This window comes from Danio aesculapii, chromosome 2 (assembly GCF_903798145.1).
Source record: "Danio aesculapii chromosome 2, fDanAes4.1, whole genome shotgun sequence".
Taxonomy (NCBI): domain Eukaryota; kingdom Metazoa; phylum Chordata; class Actinopteri; order Cypriniformes; family Danionidae; genus Danio; species Danio aesculapii.
In genome coordinates, this window is record NC_079436.1 from 10,344,003 (window position 1) to 10,368,708 (window position 24,706).

Sequence of the window (24,706 nt, forward strand, 5' to 3'; positions counted from 1 at the left end):
AACCTGTCTGATTACAGTAATTTGAGTATTTTTTTGTAATTTGTTGCTTCACACCACTGCAATCAATTAAGTAGAAGAAACCATTTTGAGAAGAGTATATATTGTCTTGTTTTTAAATGTTATATTACCCATTGAGCTATTGGTTTGTGAAGTGGTGACGTATGAAGTACTGTTTCTGGGTCCAAGTCTCTGGTGATTTGAATTGACAAACCTCAATAGTCATTTATTAATGACTATTGTTATGCCACATCACACATTAAAGTGAAGCTTTTATCAAGGTTTCCTGAGGTCGTGGAATTTCTAGAACATCATGGAATTTCAAATGGTTTATTCCAGACACTGGAAGTCAGGAATTTAATAAATTTGTCCAAGTCATGTCCAATGTTCAAGTCATAGAATATATTGGATTTTTGTTTGTCATTTTAAATTTTATTTATATTTAGATCAAACTGTACCGTTTTTAATCGCATTGTTTCCCACATGAAAATATAGCATTTATATCAAATACAATAGTCTTTTTTTAAACCATACTAAAATAAAGTACTTACAAATTAAATAAATAAATAAATAAATAAATTGTTAATTAATCTGTTGTGGTAATTCTGTAGTTGCTATAGTAATAGAACAACTATACTGTAGTGTAACTGTAACTAGTCTTCTACAACTATAGGATATATCACATTACAATAGTAATGGTTAGTGTAGTGGGCGATGCAGTGGCGCAGTAGGTAGTGCTGTCACCTCACAGCAAGAAGGTCAAGAAGGTCGGCTGGGTTGGCATTTCTGTGTGTTGGCAGTTGGCATTTCTGTGCGGAGTTTGCATGTTCTCCCTGTGTTCGTGTGGGTTTCCTCCGGGTGCTCCGGTTTCCCCCACAGTCAAAAGACACGCGGTGAGTGTTGCCAACAATTCCCAGTAAATAGTAGCTAAAGCTTGCCCGAAAAGTAGCTAATTTGCATATCAGTGACGTCATCGTGTAGTATCTGACCAGCGTAAACCATCATGTCTTTACTCTCTGAGGCGCTGTGTATTATATTTGACTAAAACATTACATCCAGATGCACAATAAATAGGTTCCTATTAACATATTACTTGTCGTGATGACATCATTGTGTAATCGCAACTCAAAACTACATCTTTATGTAGTATACAAAATAGTTAATGTTTTGTCAAATTGACTGGCCATCTCAGCAAAAACATTATTTGAAATATGTCCATTTAGAGTTGAATGAAAAATATAGTTGACTATTTGTAAAAGTAATACAAACACTTTTTGATAAGAATCTTTTATTTTTAAATATAACACTGATAATGAACGTTTACAATCTTTTAAACAATCACAGCTCGTGTACTTACTCTTTTTAACTTGTGAAATTAACACATTTGTGAAAGTGACAACAATTATAGCACTACTGGAAATTATTGCTACCTAAAATACCAACAATTATACAAATATAACAAATATCGGTAAATTAAGGGTTATGAAAAACAATCTGAGCTAGCAATCTGAGTGAAGCCTGCAGCCACTGCTCTTTTGAGTGAATGAATGTTACAAAATGGCTAAAAGTAGCCAAATGAATGTAAAAATTGCTAAACGTAGCCAAATGAATGTTCAAAATTGATAAAGTAGCCAAATGCATGTTCCAAAATGGCTAAAAGTAGCCAAATTAATGTTAAAAATTGCTAAAAGTAGCCAAATGAATGTTTAAAATTGATAAAGTAGCCAAATGAATGTTCAAAATTGATAAAGTAGCCAAATGAATGTTCAAAATTGATAAAGTAGCCAAATGAATGTTCCAAAATGGCTAAAAGTAGCCAAATGAATGTTAAAAATTGCTAAACGTAGCCAAATGAATGTTCAAAATTGCTAAAAGTAGCCAAATGAATGTTCAAAATTGATAAAGTAGCCAAATGAATGTTACAAAATGGCCAAAAGTAGCCAAATGATTGTTCAAAATTGATAAAGTAGCCAAATGAGTGTTAAAAATGGCTAAAAGTGGCCAAATGAGTGTTAAAAATTGCTAAATTTGTTGCTAGGTACTTTTTGAAAACAAAGTTGCTTGGGTAGTATGAAAAGTTGCTAACTCTAGCAACAAAATTGCTGCATGCAGTACAGATGAATTGAATAAACTAAATTGGCCGTAGTGTATGTGTGTGAATGAGTGTGTATGGATGTTTCCCAGTACTGGGTTGCAGCTGGAAGGGCATCCGCTGCGTAAAACATATGCTGGATAAGTTGGCAGTTCATTCCACTGTGACGGAATGATTAATAAAGGGGCTAAGCCGAAAATAAAATGAATGAATGAACTGTAGTAAAAGCTAAAGTGTATTACACTACAGTATTTATAACAGTTTATCAGTTACTTAATGTTACAGTATGCTGGAGCATTCATTTACAGAGTTGTAAAATGCTTTAACATAAAAAATATAGTAAAACAATATAAGAGAATAACAGTAACATCAAGCATCATAAGTTGTTTTGTTTTGCTAAAAATGAATGAAAGTGAACGAGGGCGGAAGTCTTGGGACACATCTGAGTAACAATGGCTGTGTTGCTCATAAAAAATAAAAAAAGGTGGATGGGTCATGCAAATTCAGCATTTAATCAGTAAAAATCAGTGAAAATCTGGGAAAAGCCATTAGTATGGTAATGAAAATGCATATTGCATTATTGATGTGTTTGGTCTTGGAGCCATATATCTGCTGCTTCTGCTTTGATTATTCAAGCAGAGCAAGTACAGAGACAAGAAAATAATGTGTGATGTCAGACTTTACAAGTGATTTGAAACTATATATTATGCTCTGCTTGTCCCAAAAAAGTCACCACCTTGATTTAACGATGCAAATAGATTAGATGATTATGTTCCAGCTGGTAACAAGTTATTATATTGTTTTTTAAATGAATTTGGAAGACATATCCTGCGGTTGCGGAAAAGATGTTAATCTGTTTCAGAAGGGTCAAATTACTGCATTAAGCAGAGAGTTACTTCACTTAAATAATTACATTGTGATCGGCAAAACAATGTTTTAGAGAGTATAAATGTAATCTGTACAATGTTCTTTATCATGTAATCTGCCAGCATCCTTAATAGATAGTTCACCTACAAATGAAAATTTTTCTCACAATTTTTTTTTGTTGTCATTTCACCATGTTTAAAGCTTTCTATCTATGATATTAGACATTCATCATCCAATCAAACAGCAGTAAGGCTCTGGCTGTCATAATTTGAAAAATATCCATAACCCTGAAGAGAATCATAGCAGCAATTTGTTTCTAACAGCAACATTTTCAATGATTTATATTTGTGCAATATTTCATTTCAATTTATTCATTACAGTTAAAAATGAACTGTAGATTTTCAAGTTTTAAATCAGGTTTTTTTTTTTAAATATGACTTTCTATTTAATATAATGTGCAATGGGATTAAACGGGGATTTTCACCCCAAAATAAACATTAATAAAATCCAGTACTACCTTAAAAACTATTAATAAACAGTAGTTTATCTTGCTAAAGTGGTTAGATTCTCGTTTGTTTAAGGTTTTTTTATTAACATGAATTGTACATTAAAATAAAGTGTGAGCATTATTTTTATTTGGTCTCATTTATAGAAGCCTCAAGAACAGGGAAAATTTATTTCTAAATTTTTTTATCTGAAACTAAGAACATAATTCAGGTCTGAAGAGCTAAATACAAGCCTAGACAGGCAATAATATTGTGAATGAATAAAGCCTACTGAAATGTTGCCAGATCGAATGTGTGTCATAATCAAAGCTAATGGCAATCCAAAAAACATTACAGTGTGTGACTTTTTTTTTTTTTTTGGATGGGCATCGTATTGCACTATGTATTTTAATCTAGCTGCGGTATTGTCTTCAGTGAACCAGAAATATGCATTTAGTTCTTTCATTGTGTTCACTTATAGAACAAAATAGGTTCCAGCTGCCTTCTTACCTGCTCAGGTTTACTGCCGGGTAAACCATGTGAGTAAAGCTCAAGGTAAGCCAGTTAGTGTTTACTTGAGTAAACGAGGACAGAGTTTGTCCCACTGACACGGTGTCACTATTTCAGTCGGTCAGTGGAACAATTAGTCAAGTAATTGTCAGAAACAGTTACTGTGTCAAACAGGACTAGGCATGGGCCGGTATAAGATTCTGACGGTGATAACCTTGGATAAAAATATCACAGTTTCGCGGTATTGTGATTACTGTTTTAAAATATACATATTTTTAAATATTTTCAAGGTAAAAAAGCTAAAACTTTTTTCTCTTTTGAACACAATATATTTAATTTTGAGAAACATTTAAAATGTTTTGGAACAGTAAACGTGTCAGGCTAAATGAATTATTGACTTCTGCTGTCTTCATTTGTTTCTAAAACAGATTTTTTTTACAATTTTAAACGGCATCTTTGGATATCTTTTCTGGTTACTGTTGTCCTAAGAAATTTAAAAAAAAAAAAACCTAAATAAAAAATCGTACTCATACTTTAGGAACGGTATAGTATAAAATTTTGACGGTTTTAAAACCTTGACTTTTCCAAGCCGCGGTATACCTTGAAAACAGTTATCGTCCTATGCCTAAACAGGACTTGACTGGATAGCTATACTGACTACTACAGTAACTACTACTTGACTACGAAAGTTACTTGGTTAGTTAGCTATTTGTTTGTTAGCTTTAGTTAATTGATATATTTAAGTAGTAAAAATTAAGTTAGGTAAACTCAACAGTTACAAGTTACGACATGTTTACTCACTTTAAGTATAGTAACTAATCACTTTCTACAGCGGGTATTGAAGATTATGATTTGTCCAGGTAAATTTATGTCTATAGGAGCTGTTGATATGAAATTGACCCAGATTTCATAGTTAAGTGTAATAATAATAATATTAATAATAATGAGTAAAATGAGCAACGCAGTGGCGCTGTAGGTAGTGCTGTCGCCTCACAGCAAGAAGGTTGCTGGTTCGAGCCTCGGCTGGGTCAGTTGGCCTTTCTGTGTGGAGTTTGCATGTTCTCCCTGAGTTCGTGTGAGTTTCCTCCAGGTGCTCCGGTTTCCCCCACAGTCCAAAGACATGTGGTACAGGTGAATTGGGTAGGCTAAATTGTCTGTAGTGTATGAGAGTGTATGGATGTTTCCCAGAGATGGGTTGCAGCTGGAAGGGCATCCGCTGCGTAAAACATGCTGGATAAGTTAACAGTTCATTTCGCTGTGCCAACCCTGAATTAAAAAAGGACTAAGCTGAAAAGAAAATGAATGAATGAGTAAAATGTACACTTTGTATTAAAGGTTTTGAGGTATTTTTTTATTGGGTTCAGGTCAGGTGACTGGCTAGGCCATTCTAACAGCTTCATTTTCTTTTCTGAAAATAGATGAGAGTTTCCTTGTCTGTGTTTGTGATCATTGTCTTGCTGAAATGTCCACCCTGATTTCATCTTCATCATCTGCTGAATAACTGAGATTTCAGATGCTGTCTGGATTTTTCATGCCAAGTAATTGAACACATTACCCTTTTTTCTTTAGCTAATATATGTGTAGTCCCTCTACGGCAAGAGAGGAAGGACAGTCCTGGATCTGTATATTATTTCCACCATGCTTGACTGTTGTTTGTTTGCTTGTTAGTAAATTGGTCATTATATTGGTCATTATAGTCAGTCAGGAAAAACCCATATAGCATGACGTTCTTTAGACATTCCGACCACCATCCTTGACCATAACAAATAGCTAAACAGCAGTAGTTAGTTAGTGTGTAGTCTTTCGGTAAAGAATGGAAAGACAACATAAGATCTCAATGTTCTTACCTCCGTACTTAACTATTGATAAATGTGTGTTATCCTTATATGAAAATAAGGGAAAGACAGCCTCAGATCTTCCTTTTTTTCTTCATGCTTAATTGATTAGTTAGTCAGTCAGTCAGTTAAAATACAGGGGTTGGACAGTATAACTGAAACCACATATAATTCATTAGGGCCTCCTTTTGTGGCCAAAACAGCATCAGCTCGTCTTAGGAATGAAAGATACAAGTCCTGCACAGTGGCCAGACAGATTTTGGACCAATATTCTTGCAAAATAGTGTCCAGGTCATTACGTGATGCTGGTGGAGGAAAATGTCCAAAACACTTCAAAATGGCTCAATAAGATTTAGATCTGGGGATTGTGCATGCCACGGCAGGTCTTTAACTTCACTTTCATGTTCATCAAACCCCTCTGTCATTAAGGTAGCATTCAGAAAAAACAAAACACCCCAAAGAAACTCGACACTGAGGAACATAAAACCCTACTGCTAGCTAGCGTTTCGGAAGTGTTATTGCAGAGCAACACAAACAGCTCGCAGTAGTACACGACTACATGCAAGGCAGGCACCATGGGTCACATTGATTGCAGAAGTATAAATTAAGCCTTAATGTGAACTTATTTCCCTCATGTATACTCATGTATCCCTCATGTAATGCCTCACCACACTACAAATTGAAAATTTATATTGAAAAGGACATTATTTCAGCTATTTTCTGTGGAGATGTTAAAGTTCAGTGGCCGTGATGTTGAGGGATCAGGAGAGCTTAGACATGGCTCAGTTTAGGGTTGGCTAAGGACTAAGGAACAAAGAATCGCTGGCCCACCTGTCGCCTGCAGTGCTGCATGACAGAGTGACCCAATGTCATTGGAGTGTATGGTAAAGACTAGAGCCTAAACTGATTACTGACCTGAGCCTGAGGCCATATGGCTCCGATTGAGGTAATGAAAGAGGAGGAAACTATTTACATACAGTCTCAAGTTTATAGCTCAGCTTAATAACGGTGCATTTTATGATGAACATCTCAGACAGGAATAATTTTAGCAGTACTAAATGAGCATGTGATGTTTGCACCCTCCACTGAGAGGCTAGTCAGATTGCCAATGTGACCATTTGTTTATCAGCAAAGTAAAGCAAGACACTCGGATTAGGATTAGTTGACTATGTTTGTGTTACAATGTGCACACATTAGCCATGACCTAATGTACCGCATTTTGCTGGTAATGGGACAGAAGCTTGCTATAAATATACAACTGCACTCAAAAAAGATTTTTGGTACTTGTTCAAACTACTTATTTAAAATAAGTGGAATCAACACAATTCTTGAGAGGGTTTTTTTGGGACAACTTTATTGTTTTATGTCCAATCCACTTAAATTTGTAAAAGCAATAATTGGCTCGTTTCCGCTGACTGGTACGGTACAGTACGGTTCGGTTTGGTACGGGTCACCTTTATCAGGCTTGCGTTTCCACTAACAAGGGTACCCTTTTGGTGGGCGTGGTGTATGACAGAAAGATTCAGTCGACGTCATTCTCGCTCGAGAAAATGTCTACAATAAAGCTGTATGGGTCGTTCACATATCATATGAGAAGCACTTCTCACAAAACAGATGCTTCATACACATAAATACTTGTGTATAAATGTTTATTACTAACTTTACTATAAACATGAGTTGATTATAACTGCAGATCAAAGACAGTGCGAAACAGCCTACTGTAATGTCTGTAATTATATTAAATAACTAAATAAATGAACATATATAAACACATACAGCCCCTTACAGTCTCCGATATGTTATCAATTACAGAAGAACTACACACAGCAGACATTTCGCCCGTATTTAGGTTCAAAACAACTGAAATTATAGCCTACAGTCAGTGAAAACCTCTCATCTGTGTCTGTAATCTTCAGCCGCACATGTAGCGTCTGTTAGAGAGTAATTCCGTCATTCCCAGTTCATATTAGTCCAAAATGTGAAGATAATAAGTTAGTTATACATGGCATTTTGTTCGCGTTTGTTAAAAAAATAATGTGCTCCTTTTTTCCCGGCTTCTCCTTTGTTTCTTCACGCTTCACTCTCACGTTTGTCAGTGTCTGACAGGATCGGGTTTCAAAAGCACATCAATAATCAAGCGCACATTATTATCATCAGCTCAAGAAGTTTGTTATTTAAGATATAATGTTGGACGCGAGCGAGCGCTAGCAAGAAAGCGAAACCGCTCACGCCTCAGACTGGCTCGTAAAAAACTACGGGGCACAGGGTAAATCTGCTCTTCTTCTTGGATTTGTGGCTGTCCATCAAGATGACGACAAGGTTTGTTTGAGCCCAGATCGATCATGGCTCGTTATTATATGTATTTATAATTCCGCTAAAATCTCTCGCTGTGTTTTTCAAACATGGCGGGTTTTTTGTTTTCATTCTGGCTTGTTGCGTAAGCGAATGACGTATCTCTGTAAACCAATAGCGTTCAGCTGCGCGTGTGGCTCTGCCTTTTGGTACCCTTTCCCGTGTTTGGTACCCTTTCGAAAGGGTGCCGAAAAAGTGGTATGGTACGGTTCGGTTCGGTACGCTTTTTGACAGTGGAAACGGCCATAAAAGCGTACCAAACCAAACCGAACCGAACCGTACCACTCAGTGGAAACGGGCCATTAGTTAACTTAATTGATTTGTGTTGGAACAACATTAATGAATTGTGTGGAACCCAAAATGTTTTACAGCAAACTTAAAATGGCATTTTAACACAGTACCCTTCAACATAGGCTCATTCTGAAAACATACCCCTATATACAGTACATTTCTGGAGATCACAAATTATGTAGTCGGAAGTACGTCTTTAAAACGAACGCTACGATGTGGTATGAGGAACGCTGTTCCTTTTCGCACTTACCAGCTGACTGCTTACCTCTGCTTTCCCGCTGTTACCAGTTTGTCCGGTAGCTCGACATGTACAACGGAGAGGAGGAGACAACGACAACGGAAAACAGATACCAAAAAATAAAATAAACAAGTAAATAACAGGGTGAGAATGTGGTAAATTCTGAAAACGTAAAAATCAGACGAGGCTTTTCTTTTTCTGGATTACTTTTTAAAACTGTCGGTTGGGTTTAGGGAAGTGGGTTGGAGGGTCAATCAGTGCTTTTGATAACACTTTTGGTTGGGTTTAGGGAAGGAGGAGAAGAACAGCAAGCATGAATGGCACTCGCGAGAGAAATTTGAGGTCTGAAAAAGCATACACAGCGGCCTCTGGTGGATTTGCGAAAACAAAAACTGCAAAAAAATGTATATAGGGGTACGTTTTCAGAATGAGCCTGGGTTGATACCCTTTATGGTTCACTTGCTTTTAAAGGGATAGTTCACCCAAAAATGACTATGTAAGTCTTCGAAATATCCTCTTTAGTCTTCAACAAACGAAAGAAACTCATAAAGACTTGGAACCAGATAAGGGTGAGTAAATGTTCATTTTTGTGTGAACTTTCCCTTTAAGTGTAGCGTTTATCTACATTATTTACATGATGTTGTAGTTGTTATTATTAATTAACATATTTTCATTCATTTTACCTAACTAAAAAATTTAATAGATTTGTCTGTTTTCGCTGAACACAGTTCAACCAGCAACATCTTCACCTGATATTAAACCAACTTGGCTTGGACCGATATATAAATTAATTCCGGTTAAATTTGGTGTCAGCAGGTTGGAAATAAATCTGCGTAGTAAACACAAATATGTTTTCTTGCCTCCATTAGCAACATGTTCCCAGCCAACTTGGTTCAAGCAACATTTCAACAGGTGAGTTTTTGTGTTTTTCTCTATACTTTATCTGCAATGCTTGATGTTTGACTGGAAAAAAAAACATATTGAAAAATATGAATGATCTTTACTCTGCTTCTAAAATCTACCTTTTATAATACATACATCGACACATAAAAAGCTATTTTAAGGATATTTAGGCTATAGTTTTAAAGATGATCAGTCAGTGGTTTTACATTTACACTATTAATAAATCTATTCAATTGCCCATATCCTGATTGACAGGTGTTTTTTGTTTATTTTCTCTTTCAAAGTGCATTATGGGACCTTGTTTTCTTATTTAGAAAATGTTAAACCCATTAAGCACAAACTACGGGAGACTGTTCATTTTTTAAAATAATTTTTTTACAGTATAGCTGATATTTTCTGACACAGTACATTTAATCAATTAAATGTAATAATTAAGATTAAGTCCTTGACAGATTTCAATACCTCAAATGTCAAAATACTTACTTTGTTTTGTGCCTAAATATACTCAATAAACTTTAATAAATACACTTAATATGTAAATATGTATCATCTTATTATACAGAACTTGGTAACCCTTTATTTCAAGTGGTGCTCACTGCAGAGCTACTTGGGCAGAGCTGAGCTCCAGCTCCTCCTTCCTTGCACTTCTTCTACGAGTGATGTCACTGGGGGTTGGGGTTAGGGGTGGGGTAGGTGTACGCATTAAAACAGCTTACAGGAGGAGGAGCGAGAGCTTAAGCTCCACCTCGCTGGAGCTCAAATGGCTCTGCAGCGAGCAGTGTCTCCTTTATTTTGATAGTCCAATTGAGTATTAGTAGACTGTCTGCTTAATATCTGTTGATACTGCTCCTTCAGCAGACATTTAACTGACTATAGGAAACTTTGCAAGTACATGTCAACTTACACTAATCCTAACCCCAACCTAACTGTCTACTTATAATCTAATGAGAATTAGTTGGCATGTAGATGCAATGTAACTTAAATTTAACAAACGGACCATCAAAATAAAGTCTGATCCAAAATTTTGATGTTAGTTTGTGTCATATTGAGCTCCTGGTGTGTCGGGAGCACTTTTAACATAGCTTAGCATAGCTCATTGAATCCGATTAGACCATTAGCATCTCGCTCCAAAAAAATCGAAGAAAAGTTAACTACAGAAGAGTCAAGATTAAAATAGGAAAGTTATCAAAACCCTTTGGTCATTTTTGAGTGAGATGCTAATGGTCTAATCCGATTCAATAATCTTTGCTAAGCTAAGCTAAAAGTGCTCTCACCAGACTCTGAGATCTGCTGAATGGATTCAGAAGTGGTAAAACTTAACTGTTTCCCTTTTTTTCAGTTCCATTAACTTTTTATTTTGAAAATGTTAAACCCATGAATCACAAACTATGGGAGACTGTTTATTCCAGGATATTTTTTTACAGTATAGATGATATTTTCTGACACACTACCTTTAATCAATTAAATGTAATAATTGAGATTAGACCTTTTTCAAATCTCCATACCTCAAATATCAAAGTAAATAACTGTTTTATCATAGTGTGTGCCTAAATTCACTTTATGATAAATACACTTTATATGTAAATATTTATCCTCTTATACAACATTTTAATGTTAGTTTGAGTGTCATATTGAAATTAAAGTAACACTCCACTTTTTAAATGCTCTTTTTACAACTACCCTGGAGTTATGACAGTTTTACTGCTTTTGAATCCATTCAGCCGATCTCCAGGTCTGGCGGGAGCACTTTTAGCATAGCTTAGCATAGCTCGTTAAATCAGATTAGACTATTAGCATCTCGCTCAAAATCACAGAAGAATTAACTACAGAAGAATCAAGCCTAAAATATGACCATTATCGAAACTTAGTCATTTTTTAAGGACATGCTAATGGTCTAATCCGATTCAATGATCTATGTTAAGCTAAGCTAAAAGTGCTCCAGCCAGTTTCTGAATGGATTAAAAAATTGTAATAATCAACTGTTTAGCTCAGTTATCCTTTTTTTTCTGTTCTATTAACCTTTCATTTTGAAAATGCTGAACACATAAATAGAAACTATGGGATATTTTTTTACAGTATAGATGATATTTTCTGACACACTACCTTTAATCAATTCAATGTAATAATTGAGATTAGACCTTTTTCAAATCTCCGTACCTCAAATATCAAAGTAAATAACTGTTTTATCATGGTATGTGCCTAAATTCACTTTATGATAAATACACTTTATATGTAAATATTTATCCTCTTAAAATACAACATTTGACTATTAGTTTGTGTGTCATATTGATATTAAAGTAACATTACACTTTTTTAAAGGCTCATTTTACAACTAACCTAGACTTAAATTCATTTAGCTGATTTTGAGGTCTGGTCGGAATACCTTTAGCGTAGCTTAGCATAGATCATTAAATCAGATTAGACCATTAGCATCTCGCTTAAAAATCACAGAAGAGTTAACTACAGAAGTCAAGCTTAAAATGGCTAAATTATTGAAACTCTTTGGTGATTTTTGAGCGAGATGCTAATGCTGTAATCCGATTCAATGATCTATGCTAAGCTAAGCTAAGGTAAAAGTCCTCCCGCCAGACCCGGAGATCAGCTAAATGGTTTCAAAAATGGTAAAACTCACTTGTTTAATAGAGTTCCCTTGTTTTTTTTTTGTTTTGTTTTTTTGTTCCATTAACTTTTTATTTTGAAAATGTTTAACCTTTGAATCACAAACTATGGGAGACTGTTAACTAGGATATTTTTTACAGTGTACTATAGATGATCTTAACACTTCCCTTTTTTTAAAGGCTCATTATACAACTACCCTAGAGTTTGATTAATTCAGCCGATCTCGAGGTCTGGCAGGAGCACTTTTAGCTTAGCTTAGCATAGATCATTGAATCAGATTAGACCATTAGCATCTCGCTCAAAAATCACAGAAGATTTAACTACAGAGGAGTCAGGATCAAAACAGGAAAATTATCAAAACTCTTTGGTCATTTCTTTGAGTGACATGCTAATGGTCTAATCTGATTCAATGATCTATGCTAAGCTAAGCTAAAAGTGCTCTTGCCAGACCCAGAGATCTTCTGAATGGATTAAAAATAGTACAAATCAATTGCTTTCGGCTCATTTTACAACTAACCTAAAGTTAAACAATTTTACAATTTTTTTATTAATTCAGCCAAACTTTAGGAGGAGCACTTTTAGCGTAGCTAAGCATAGATCGTTGAATCAGATTAGACCATTAGCATCTCGCTCATAAATCACAGAAGAGTTAGTTAAAATAGAAAGTTATTGAAACTCTTTGGTGATTTTTTAAGTAGATGCTAATGGTCTAATCCGATTCAATGATCTATGCTAAGCTAAGCTAAAAGTGCTCTTGCCAGACCCGTAGATCGGCTTAATGGATTCAAAAATGCTAAAACTCAACTGTTTAACTGAGAAATGAGTTGCAAAGTGTTCTCTTAATCCTAAATGTGCACTGTATACCATCAGTCTTATATAGCTTTGCTTCACTGTGATGTCTGCTGTAAGTTGTTTTTACATTTAATCGAATTGTAGTATCGCACAAGGAGCATCCCTATCATGAAGCCCAAACCCACCATCAGTCAGGACATCCTGGAGACTACCACCAGACGGGTCTTTATTTATGGAATCCAGGACGACAATGGCACAGACATCCAGAACTTCTCCCTGGACCTGACGCCTCCTCCGGATGTGGTCTTCCGAACGCTGCCTGGCACCAGTGAGGGCATGAATGTCTTGGGTATCGTGATCTTCTCTGCTACTATGGGTGAGTTGTAGCATCAGCGTCGGCTGGAGTTGCACAGGTTCATGTAGTCTGTTTTTTAAATACTCAACTGTTTCTGTCGTTTAGGGATCATGCTTGGGAGAATGGGACCAAATGGCAGCGCCCTCGTCAACTTCTGCCAGAGTCTAAATGAAGCCGTGCTGAAAATCGTGGCCATTGTTATATGGTAAAAACAAGTTTCATCTTGTAACTGAAATGCAAAGAGGTGTTTATTTTATCCCCAATTTCTGTTTAACGGAGAGAAGATTTTTTTTACTTATTTCTAAAAACTGATTTATTTTATCTTTGCCATGATGACAGTAAATAATATTTGACTAGATATTTTTCAAGACACTAGTTTTCAGCTTAAAGTGACATTTAAAGGCTTAACTAGGCTAATTAGGTTAACTAGGCAGGTTAGGGTAATTAGGCAAGTTATTGTATAATAATGGTTTGTTCTGTAGAATATCGAGAAAAAACATAACTTAAAGGGGCTAATAATTTTGACCTTAAAATGTTTTTAAAAAATTTAAAACTGCTTTCATTCTTGCCAAAATAAAACAAATAAGACTTTCTCTAGAAGAAAAAATATTATCAGACATACTGTGAAAATTTCCTTGCTCCATTAAATTAATTTATTTATTAAATAAATAATTTGGGAAGTATTTAAAAAAGAAAAATAAATTAAAAGGGGTTTAATAATTATTATTATTTTTTAAAGATTTATTTTTGGCCTTTTTTTATTAAGCGGATAGAACAGTTTTACAGACAGGAAGCGAAGTGGGAGAGAGAGAGGGGTAGGACGGGAATGTCCACCGAGCCGGGATTCGAACTCGGACGCCCTGAAGTGCTACTCCACCATATGTCAGCGCGCTAACCACTAGGCTATTGCACTGACAGGGTTTAATAATTCTGATTTTAACTGTACAATACAATCTTAAAATGGTGCTTTATACCGGGAGGTAAAACTAAAATGTTTACAACCTAAAAAAACATTTTTATACAGTAAGAAGACATGAATTTACTATGCTGAAACACATTTATCAAATAAATTTCTTTATGTTCAACAAAGAAAATACTTAATAGTTCATGAGGTTTGATAACCATTTGTGTGTGTTTAGCTAGTTGTTAAGCAAACCCGTTTTAAAGAACTAAAGGTAATTTAATCCCATCCACAGCAAAAAAAGCTTTTCTTACTTACAATTTTGCCCTTGTTTCTGTGCAATAATCTAACAATTCTTAATTTTTGTAGACAAGCTAAAATATAGTCTTGTTTTCAGAAATAATAAGTTAAAAAATCATCTATCATCAAAATAATATTGTTTTCGCTCTGAAATAAGAATATTTTGCTTACTCCATTGGCAGATTATTTTGCTTGTTTTAAGGAATTTTTTCCCACAATTTCTGTTTAACGGATAGCAGATTTTTTCAGCACATTTCTAAACATAATAGTTTTAATAACTCATTTTTAATAACTGATTTATTTTATCTTTGCCATGATGACAGTAAATAATATTTTACTGGATATTTTTCAAGACACTTCTATACAGCTTAAAGTGACATTTAAAGATTTTAACTAGGTTAATTAGGTTAACTAGGCAGGTTAGGTTAATTAGGCAAGTTATTGTATAATGATGGTTTGTTTTGTAGAATATTGAAAAAAATGTATAGCTTAAAGAGGCTAATAATTATTAATTAAAAACTCCCTTATTTTTTTCATATGTAACAAAATTAGCTCAATTTCATGAATATTAATGATTAATAATAACAAGTTACAGTTAACTAAATAAACGTTTATTTATTTAAAAAGGAAATATACTTTTTGTGAAGTGAATGAATAGTTTTAGAAGTTTAAAGTAATTTATAATAAGCTGATAGCAAGGGATCTTTTACCGTTAAAGTGACCGTTTAAACATAAACCAGCCTTTACGGTTACAAGTGTAGTTAATAAAGTGTGTGGGGAGTGTATAAACCAAATTATTTCAGTTTTATTTAACTGAAACTATGATACTGTTGTCTTTTCCAGTACTGGGTTGTGGCTGGAAGGGCATCCACTGCATAAAACATACGCTGGAATAGTTTGTGGTTCATTCTGCTGTGGCAACCCCTGATAAATAAGGGATTAAGCTGAAGGAAAATGAATAAATGAATGATGTTGTTCTTCCAAATATCCGTTCTTTCAAACACAGTGCAATCTTCTGTACTTTCTCTAAAAATGCTGCTTATTTCTGATGTAACACAGGTACTTCCCGTTTGGGATTGTGTTTCTGGTGGCCGGAAAGATCCTGGAAATGGACGATCCTTCAGCCATGGGGAAGAAACTAGGCTTCTACGCCATCACTGTGGTCATGGGGCTGGTGCTTCATGGCCTGTTCATCTTGCCTTCTATGTACTTTTTCATCACCAAAAAAAGCCCCATCGTCTACATCAGAGGGATTTTACAGGCCCTGCTCATCTCATTAGCTACTTCATCAAGGTAACATTAACTTAAATGTAGTAAACATTTAAAAAGAGGCACTTTTAGAAGGACACATTATATAATACTGAAGAAAAGACTCAATAAAAGGCTCAATATTAAAACAACTTTTAAAACATTTGTGATGTCCAAAACATTGGGCCCTATCAAACACCTGGCGCAATGCGGCATCAAGTGTGACTCAGGTGTTCTTTGCTAGTTTCAGCCAGGCGCAAGTATCATTTACACATCCTGCGTCATGTTGTTTAAATAGCAAATGCATTTACCCTGATTTATGCACCCATGGCCGTGCTGGTCTGAAGTCAGTGGAACAGTTATTTTGTTGTTTTAATTTTTTAAAGAGGCTGGTAGTGATATGTGCATATAGACGTTGCTTATTACACACACAGGGATGCACAGCAGCACACAAACATATTAAAATATGACAAATTAAAGGATTAAAATGTAAATGATTATTATTGTCCACAAAAATATTAAATCTTCTACCTCCTCACATGCCTTCTTGACCTCAGGGGGAGCTTTGGTGGAATCTGCCTCATTCTGTAGATGCTCTGCTCACTTTAACCTCATGTGCAAGCAGATCTTTTTCCTCACTAGGTTCAATTTTTCAGCGTACAAAGTTAAATTATTAAAGTTAAATCAATAATTAATTAAATAGTGAATACAGCATGGTGCGACCACAACTCGCTGTTAAAGGAAATGGGAAATGAGACTGATTGGTTTAATGCACATTATGCCCAAAACACCCATAACTCATTAAGAGAATAACGAACGTGCGTTCACAGCAAACATGGATGAAGCGTCAAGCGTGAGTGATTTACATGTTAAGTCAATGCAAAGACATGAATAGACACCCTGTGGTGCTGTTCGCACAAATCAAGCAGTACGAATTGATCGTTTCGCACGTTTGACAGGCAAATTGCTCGAGTTGCAAAATCTGAACTTTAGCGGACATTCGGCCTTGTTAACCAATCAGGAGCTTGCTCTTGTTGTGGCGTGATTATGACATAGTGCCTATTTTTGATGTCCCGAGGGGAAATCCTCTTGCCGACAGCGGACTCATCAAGCTGGTCTCGGCTCAGTCTGAAGCAACCGCTGAAAGCCTTACCATTGTCCAGGTACAGTTTCTGGAGGAGTTGATGAACTCACAGAGCTGGGTGCACCTCTTAAAGGACCTAGTGGAGTCAGACATGGCGCCAAATGAATCTATGCTGTGTTTCAGCCTTGCTAAAGCACATAAAGCATAGCTATTCTTTCAATAAAATATACAGTTGAAGTCAGAATTATTAGCCCCCGTTTATTTTTTCCCACAATTTCTGTTTAACGGATAGCAGATTTTTTCAGCACATTTCTAAACATTTCTATAGTTTTAATAACTCATTTTTAATAACTGATTTATTTTATCTTTGCAATGATGACAGTAAATAATATTTTACTGGATATTTTTCAAGACACTTCTATACAGCTTAAAGTGACATTTAAAGATTTTAACTAGGTTAATTTGGTTAACTAGGCAGGTTAGGTTAATTAGGCAAGTTATTGTATAACGATGGTTTGTTTTGTAGAATATAAAAAAAATGTATAGCTTAAAGAGGATAATAATTATGACCTTAAAATGGATTTAAAAAAAATTTAAAACTGCTTTTATTCTAGCTGAAATAAAACAAATCAGACTTTCTCCAGAAGAAAAAATATTATCAGACATACTGTTAATATTTCCTTGCTCTGTTAAACATCAGTTGAAAAAAATCAAAAAGGGGTCTAATACTTCTGACTTCAGCTGTATGTTAGCCATTTAAGCAATGAAACTGGAGAAAAACAGACAGAAGCCCTGCCGTGACGCGAATTCGCATCTATTATGAAGTGAATTTGATGCGCGAATGAAGCAAGTTTAATGCGCAAATGAATAGAGTAAAATCAAAATGTTCACACGGCTATTTACGAGCAAATATTGCAACTTATTCTTGCATGCCACGTCTTGTGTGAACACAGCATAAGGATAACAGTTTTAGACCGTGTGCTGGGTGCGCTGACTGTTTTTTCAGTCCTTAAAATAGCGAAATTGAATTCAGTCATGCCCTAAGTGCAGCTGCCATAGGCTTTAGACCTATGCTTGGATTATTCAAATAGAGCCCATTGTCTTCATATTGGTTAAATGTATTTTTAAAAGCTACACGTTTAGTTTTACCTTGAACACACTTGCAATCTGAATTATTTTACGTTTATTCATAATAAATACACAAGTTTTTTAGTAATAAATCTTCTGTGGGATACTTTTTAGCTGAAACTTCACAGACGCATTCTGGGGACAACAGAGAACTCACATGAACCCTTTATATTCTGGATAGATTCAGACAAATAAATAAATCTTTTAATAAAAAGATAAATCAGTGTCTACAGCCATCATATTCTCTGGCTGCTAAAATATGAAATCTTCAAAACTGCAACACAGGGCAATGAATCTTAGCCCAAAGCTGTGTAGTGTATTCCAGGGATTTAATTGGATTGAAAATAGCACAAAACTTACCCACAAACTTCACCATTCTTGTGTTCACAGCTCCGCCACGCTGCCTATCACCTTTAAGTGCCTCCTGGAGAACAACCACATCGACCGCCGCATCATCCGCTTTGTACTTCCTGTCGGTGCCACCATCAACATGGATGGCACTGCACTATATGAAGCTGTGGCGGCCATATTTATCGCTCAAGTCAACAACTACGAGCTGGACTTTGGCCAGATCATCACCATCAGGTAAGGGAACATAAGGTGCTGTAGGTTATGGTGACAGGGACGATCAATAGTTCAGTCATCAAAATAATGAATAAATAAGTCATGTAAAAAAAAGTGTACGAAGAAAATTAAGAACTCATACCACATTCGCAATAATCATGTAAACCTTATAAGCATGTGTGAAGAACTCTAGGTTTAATTAGATGTTGTTTACTTACAGGGTGAAAAGTAACTACTCATTAAAAATTGATAATACTGGTCCTAACAGCAATCGCCTGATCTATCCTTGGTACAGCTTGAAGACATTGTGTTGTGTGATCATTTAGAGACCACACAGATATGTTTGCTGAGAGTAACCAATAGCTGTTCAGTCGCTTTAGGTCAAAAAAAAAAAACCCAGATTAGTCCTTACTGAATTATGCAAATTTTTTTTTTAGGCTTCCACCTCCGACAATAAAACCTCACATTCATTATCATTAGTTATCTTTTGTTTGTGTGTTTCAGGCATACTTGCCAACATTCAGATCTAAAAATCCAGGAGATTTTATCCAGGGGTGCGCGCAAAGTGAAGAGCGGGGGCGGGTGGGGGCTGTGCGCAAAGTAAAGAGGTGCGCACAAACTAAAGAGCGGGGAGCGGGTATGAAGATGGTTGTGCGTTGGGTTCGGTGCGCATGGTGACCGAACCAAAAAGCTAGCCGGACTGTACCAAAAAGCTGAGGAGCAAATGGAACTCCGGGAGACAGAACATTATGGGAGATGGGCGGGAGATGGGTCTGAAATACGGGAGACTCACGGGAAAAACTGGAGTGTTGGCAAGTATGGTTTCAGGGTCATAATTGAATTTCTCTAGCTTAGCTTAGCATAAATCATTGAATCAGATTAATACTAAGACCGATTGAAAATGAAAAGTTGCTATTTTCTAGGTAAATATGGCTAGTATATAGGAGCTCTATTCTTACTCTGGTGTAATAATCAATAAAACTCGTTGCTGTTCCATGGCTTGAATATAGCAACTTTTCTTTGATCTTAGTACACAATGTAACTACAAAAGTGTCAACTCTTAAATAGGAAAATTATCAAAACTCTTGCCTGCTTGCTTGTATTTTTGGATGGTCTAATTCGATTCAATGATCTACTACGCTAAGCTAAGCTAAAAGTGCTCCCACTAAACCCAGAGCTGAATGTTTTTTAAAATTGGTAAAGCTCAACTGTTTTAACTTTCTAGAATGGGCCTATTTCCAAGAAAAGTTTGTTCCAATCATTTCTACAGTATAAGCTTCAAATCAATACTAATCCTATGTAAATGAACATCTAAATTTAGTGTCGGCATCGCATAACTTTGTTAATTTTAGTTAATCACAAATTCATTTTTATGATTTCTAATACTACTGAGGTACCTTAATAGCACTGTTGTGTAGGAACAGAAATGTTGTCATACAACTTATAATTAAAAATCTAGTGTTAAAGCACAGTTTAAAAGCATGTATTTTATTCAGTCCTACATTGTTGAGTAAAACGTACAAAAAACAAAAAAATTACTTTGTTACTGTTTGACTGATAAATCCAGCCTGATCTCACAGGGAAACGTAAGTATTTTACATTTGTCAGTTTAGTGGCTAATTCATATGAATTCAAATTCAGTCGTACAAAAATGTACGATTTTAAAAAGGAGGTGTGGCACCAAACCCCACCCCTAAACCCAACCGTCATTGGGAGATTGTGGGAAAATCATACTAAATTGTAAACTAAATTGATCGTAGGATTTCATACGAATTAGCCACTAAATTAAAAAGTTGTGAATTGCTGTGGATTATGTTGGATAAATCAACTTAATTTTATATATAAAGTTGCAGTGTACGAGTAAGAGTAGCAGTGTGATTTGGCTGTATATTGGCACTGGTGGAGGCCTCAAGGCATTGTTGCCTCAAGGCCACTGGCAGAGTGCCTTAGTGTCCCACCAGTGACACTATACAGCCACACCCACTGGTGAGTGTGATATTGGTTTTACAACAGTTCGACAGCATAATCATGTATATAAAAAGAAAATCAAAGTTGGAGAGTCTCAAAAATCCTTTTAAGAGGAACTACTTTCTTCCGCCATTCATACAGCTGACGTCAGAACAGCAGAAACCATTACTACTTCCTAAACGTCACTTTAGAGCTAGTATTTGAATGATTCTCTAGCGTAATGTCTAAAGTGATGACAAAACAGGGGATTTTGCTGACATTTTAAGATTATAAGGCTGAACGGCCATAGATGCACTGTTTAAAAAATTATGAATATTCAAACTAGGCACTATCCTTATCAATAAACTGTATAGATGCAATCTAAACAAACTACATTCTCACCTAAAAAAGCCTCAAAAGTACATTGTTGACCAACAGCTGCAATAGTTGTCAAACTGTAGTGAGTTTATTCATCTGCAGTCACTCTATGTGGGCGGAATAATACACAAGTTTGAAGAGGCTGTACAGATGTTGTTATTTTTATTGGCAAATATATACGGCTATATATATATATATATATATATATATATATATATATATATAACACTGAAATAAGCATTGTTTATTTATATTATATACTTATATTATATTTTATATATTATATGCTTTATATTTATATATTTTTTATTCTTACTTAGCATTACAGCGACAGCAGCCAGTATCGGTGCTGCTGGGATTCCGCAGGCTGGTCTGGTAACCATGGTGATAGTGTTAACCTCAGTGGGACTTCCTACAGATGACATCACTCTTATTATCGCAGTGGATTGGGCCCTGTAAGAAAACTGAACATACAGGAATTCTGTCTCTGTTCAATTCCTTTCCATCATAAGAGTTCATTTATGATTCTGCTCCTGTAACTCAATAGGGATCGCTTCAGGACGATGGTGAATGTGATGGGGGATGCTCTGGCCACAGGAATCATGGCACACATTTGCAGAAAAGACTTCGTGAAGGAGGGCGAAGAGGTGAGAGAGAGTTTATGGAGGTTCTGAATAGTAAAAATATGCATTATGTGATCTAAAATCACCTAAAGGAATCACCTGTTTACTTACTGCTACACTTTAAATCATCTCAATTTACATCAATCAAACTGACAAAAAAATATTAAGTTAGACTTTGTATATCTGAAAAAATGTAGTGACTTAAAAATTAATAAAAAAACTTTAATAACTTAAACATGTGAAATTAGAATAAGTTTAAGCAACATCTAAATATTTATTGTCTTGACTTTTTGTCATTACATTTTTTACAATGCATCTTATATTGGCTTTGGCTTTTCAAGATCAAGTTTTTTGAATGGGAAGATCCTGAAATGAATGAAATATTATGCTCAAAAAGGTGTTAAAAATTTTTATTTTTATGTTCGACCAGTCTGTACTAGCTAAGATCATCAACCATTTTCTCAGAGGATGACAAGCTGACAAAACATTGTTGCAACTCTGATACAATATAAAAGCACTGAAGTTTGTCTGAGATAAGTCTATCGAAATGTGCATATTTCATACAAAATATAAAGCTGATCTGTCAGTTCTTGCCATATGACTCGTCGTGTGCTCACAGCATTTTGAAGATGTTTTCAACTAAGTGCGCCTGGAAGGCACAAGTGCGTCGCTCCCAATATGGGTGCACAAGCTGTGCAGCTCCATTGGAAATAACAACGAACTTCCAGCAGTTGATCATCTTGCACAGACATTCTGGATTCACCTGATTTGTTGACAAATCAGTTGCAGATCCATTCCTTGGCAGTTCGTGGTCCTTCACTGGGCTACACATGTTATTTAAAATAAAATTATTCAGATAGCGCTCTGTGGTGCGGCAGAAATATGAACAGTGTCCTGAGTCATAGCTGGGCATCGTTGATGAACGAAACTCAAAGGTCTCAGTCAGTAAAATGACCCAAATTTCCCATCACTAGTCTGAGCTCCTCCCCTGCAGAATCACCAGTTTATAACAATCGATGATTGGCTCCTGTACTAGAAGGCGGAGTTTTATTCTCCAAATTGACCTTTGGTTAAGGCGATCACTCGACACAGAAGTATAATTCAGCCATAAGTACCCTCAGCAGTAGCTATAAAGTAACATATTTGTCTTCTCTCCACAGATTCCGCTCATCTGTGAGACCAAACCCATGATCAGCATCCAGCAGATGATGTCCTATCAGAAGAACGGCTGCTTCCAGCCTCCTCCTCCAGGCCCCATGAGGAAACCCGAGCACCTGGCGCCCGACGTGGCCCGCCTCATGCAGCTGGAGGAGGGCATCCGGCCCGCAGACAAGAAGAGCTCTCATCTGTCTCCACTCCGTTACAAAAGAGACCAGAAAGACAAAGAGCACTGTACCATTGACATGAACGGCCTGGAGACCAACGTCTAGAGACCCAAACTGAGGTGCAAGACGCTGGTTTTCCTTCATCTTTGGAGCATGCGTGTGAATTAGCTGGGTTGGGAATCTTTGGACCTGCTAAAAGGGATTTGCTGAACTCTGTCAACCCTCAGATGGCTGAGCTTCTCAATCAAGTGTGTGGATCGGTATCTTTGTGTCCTTTTCACTGAGGCGGCGAACAATCTTCATGGACAGTGGAATGGGAATTTGTGGTGTTTTATTATGCTGCTGAGATGGTTTTTCTTTTTTTTCTAAGCTTTCTCTGTTTCAATCATTAACAGATTTGCGATTAAACCACAATACATTGATCCCAAGAAGGTTTTGGATCTTCTGAAACTATTTTACCATTAAAAATAATCCAAATCACCACCAGTTGGTAAAAAGAAGAGAACTGCTAGGAAAAGCCCTAGCATTATTTATTTATTTGTGGTTTAAATGGGTATAAATTCTATTATTTATACAAATTGTACATTTTAAAAGTGTGACTCGAGTGTTTTTGGGAGGCTGTAAATGAGCAGGGTTTGCAATGTCTTACACGAAGAGCTGCACTATAGGCTAACTGTTAAATATATACAAAAACTACAACAGTCTTGTAATAAAATAGTTTTTCAGGGGTTATGCTTTGCCCCTTAGATAAAGTGAAAGGAACTCTTGATGCTTCAGCAAACTAAGATATTTTGGACAATTTAATGCTCCCAATTTTGTGGGAACAGTTTCTGGATGGTCCATCAGGACTGCACAAAGTGAGCTCTGTAAAGATATGGAAGAGTCTGCGGAAATGGACTGGCCTGCACAGAGCCCTGACCTCAACCCGAATGATCACCCTTGTGATGAATTAGAAAGTAGACTGCAAACCAGGCCTTCTCGTCCAACATCAGTGCCTGACCTCACAAAAGAGCTTCTAAAAGAATGGTCACATAAACATAAACCCATTTACTCTACGGATAATTTTATGATGTCATTAAATCTCATTTGCATGTGAAGATAGATGAACTTTTGGGAATATAGTGTGTACATATTGACACACAGACACTAGCCATGTTTCCATCCAACATAGCTATTGATAATACAGACCACTGTTATCAATGGTTCTTCAATCTACACTACCTGACAGAAGTCTTGTCATCGGTCCCAGTGGTAAGAGCAACAAATAATAACTTCTTGTTGATCATTTGGAAAAGTGGCAGAAGGTTGATTTTTCAAAAAATACTGCAGAAGACTTATTGGAAACTGCATGGACCCAAAATTCTCATAGAAATCAGTCAAGTTTGGTAAGGGAAAAATCATGGTTTGGGGTTACATTCAGTATGGGGGCGTGCGAGAGATCTGCAGAGTGGATGGCAACATCAACAGCCTGAGGTATCAAGACATTTGTGCTGCCCATTACATTACAAACCCCAGGAGAGGGCAAATTCTTCAGCAGGATAGCGCTCCTTCTCATACTTCAGCCTCCACATCAAAGTTCCAGAAAACAAAGAAGGTCAAGTTGCTCCAGGATTGGCCAGCGCCGTCACCAGACATAAACATTATTGAGCATGTCTGGGGTAAGATGAAAGAGGAGGCATTGAAGATGAATTCAAAGAATGCTAAGCAAAGTCAGACCTTACTGTCCTAATTGAATAATTAAAAACCAAGACATAATATGATAGTATTTTGGTCAAATAAGTGTAATCTCGAGGCCTTTGCCTTTCATATAAGCCACTTCTTATAGCAAATGATCAACTAGAAGTCAAGTTATTATTTGTCGTTCCTAAAACT

The 24,706-nt window shown here is 36.1% G+C and overlaps 1 protein-coding gene across 1 annotated transcript in view; it reads left to right on the top strand.

Annotated features, from left to right (window-relative positions):
- Positions 1-23,284, top strand: part of slc1a7a (solute carrier family 1 member 7a) — a 52,955-nt gene extending 29,671 nt beyond the window's left edge. The window contains exons 4-11 of the mRNA XM_056472447.1: positions 9,537-9,579; positions 13,126-13,357; positions 13,442-13,541; positions 15,597-15,830; positions 18,388-18,582; positions 21,207-21,341; positions 21,434-21,533; positions 22,670-23,284. Coding sequence (XP_056328422.1) covers positions 9,537-9,579; positions 13,126-13,357; positions 13,442-13,541; positions 15,597-15,830; positions 18,388-18,582; positions 21,207-21,341; positions 21,434-21,533; positions 22,670-22,939 — 1,309 coding nt within the window. The 3' untranslated portion in view covers positions 22,940-23,284. The remainder of the gene's footprint in view (positions 1-9,536; positions 9,580-13,125; positions 13,358-13,441; positions 13,542-15,596; positions 15,831-18,387; positions 18,583-21,206; positions 21,342-21,433; positions 21,534-22,669) is intronic.
- The last annotated feature ends 1,422 nt before the right edge of the window (positions 23,285-24,706 follow it).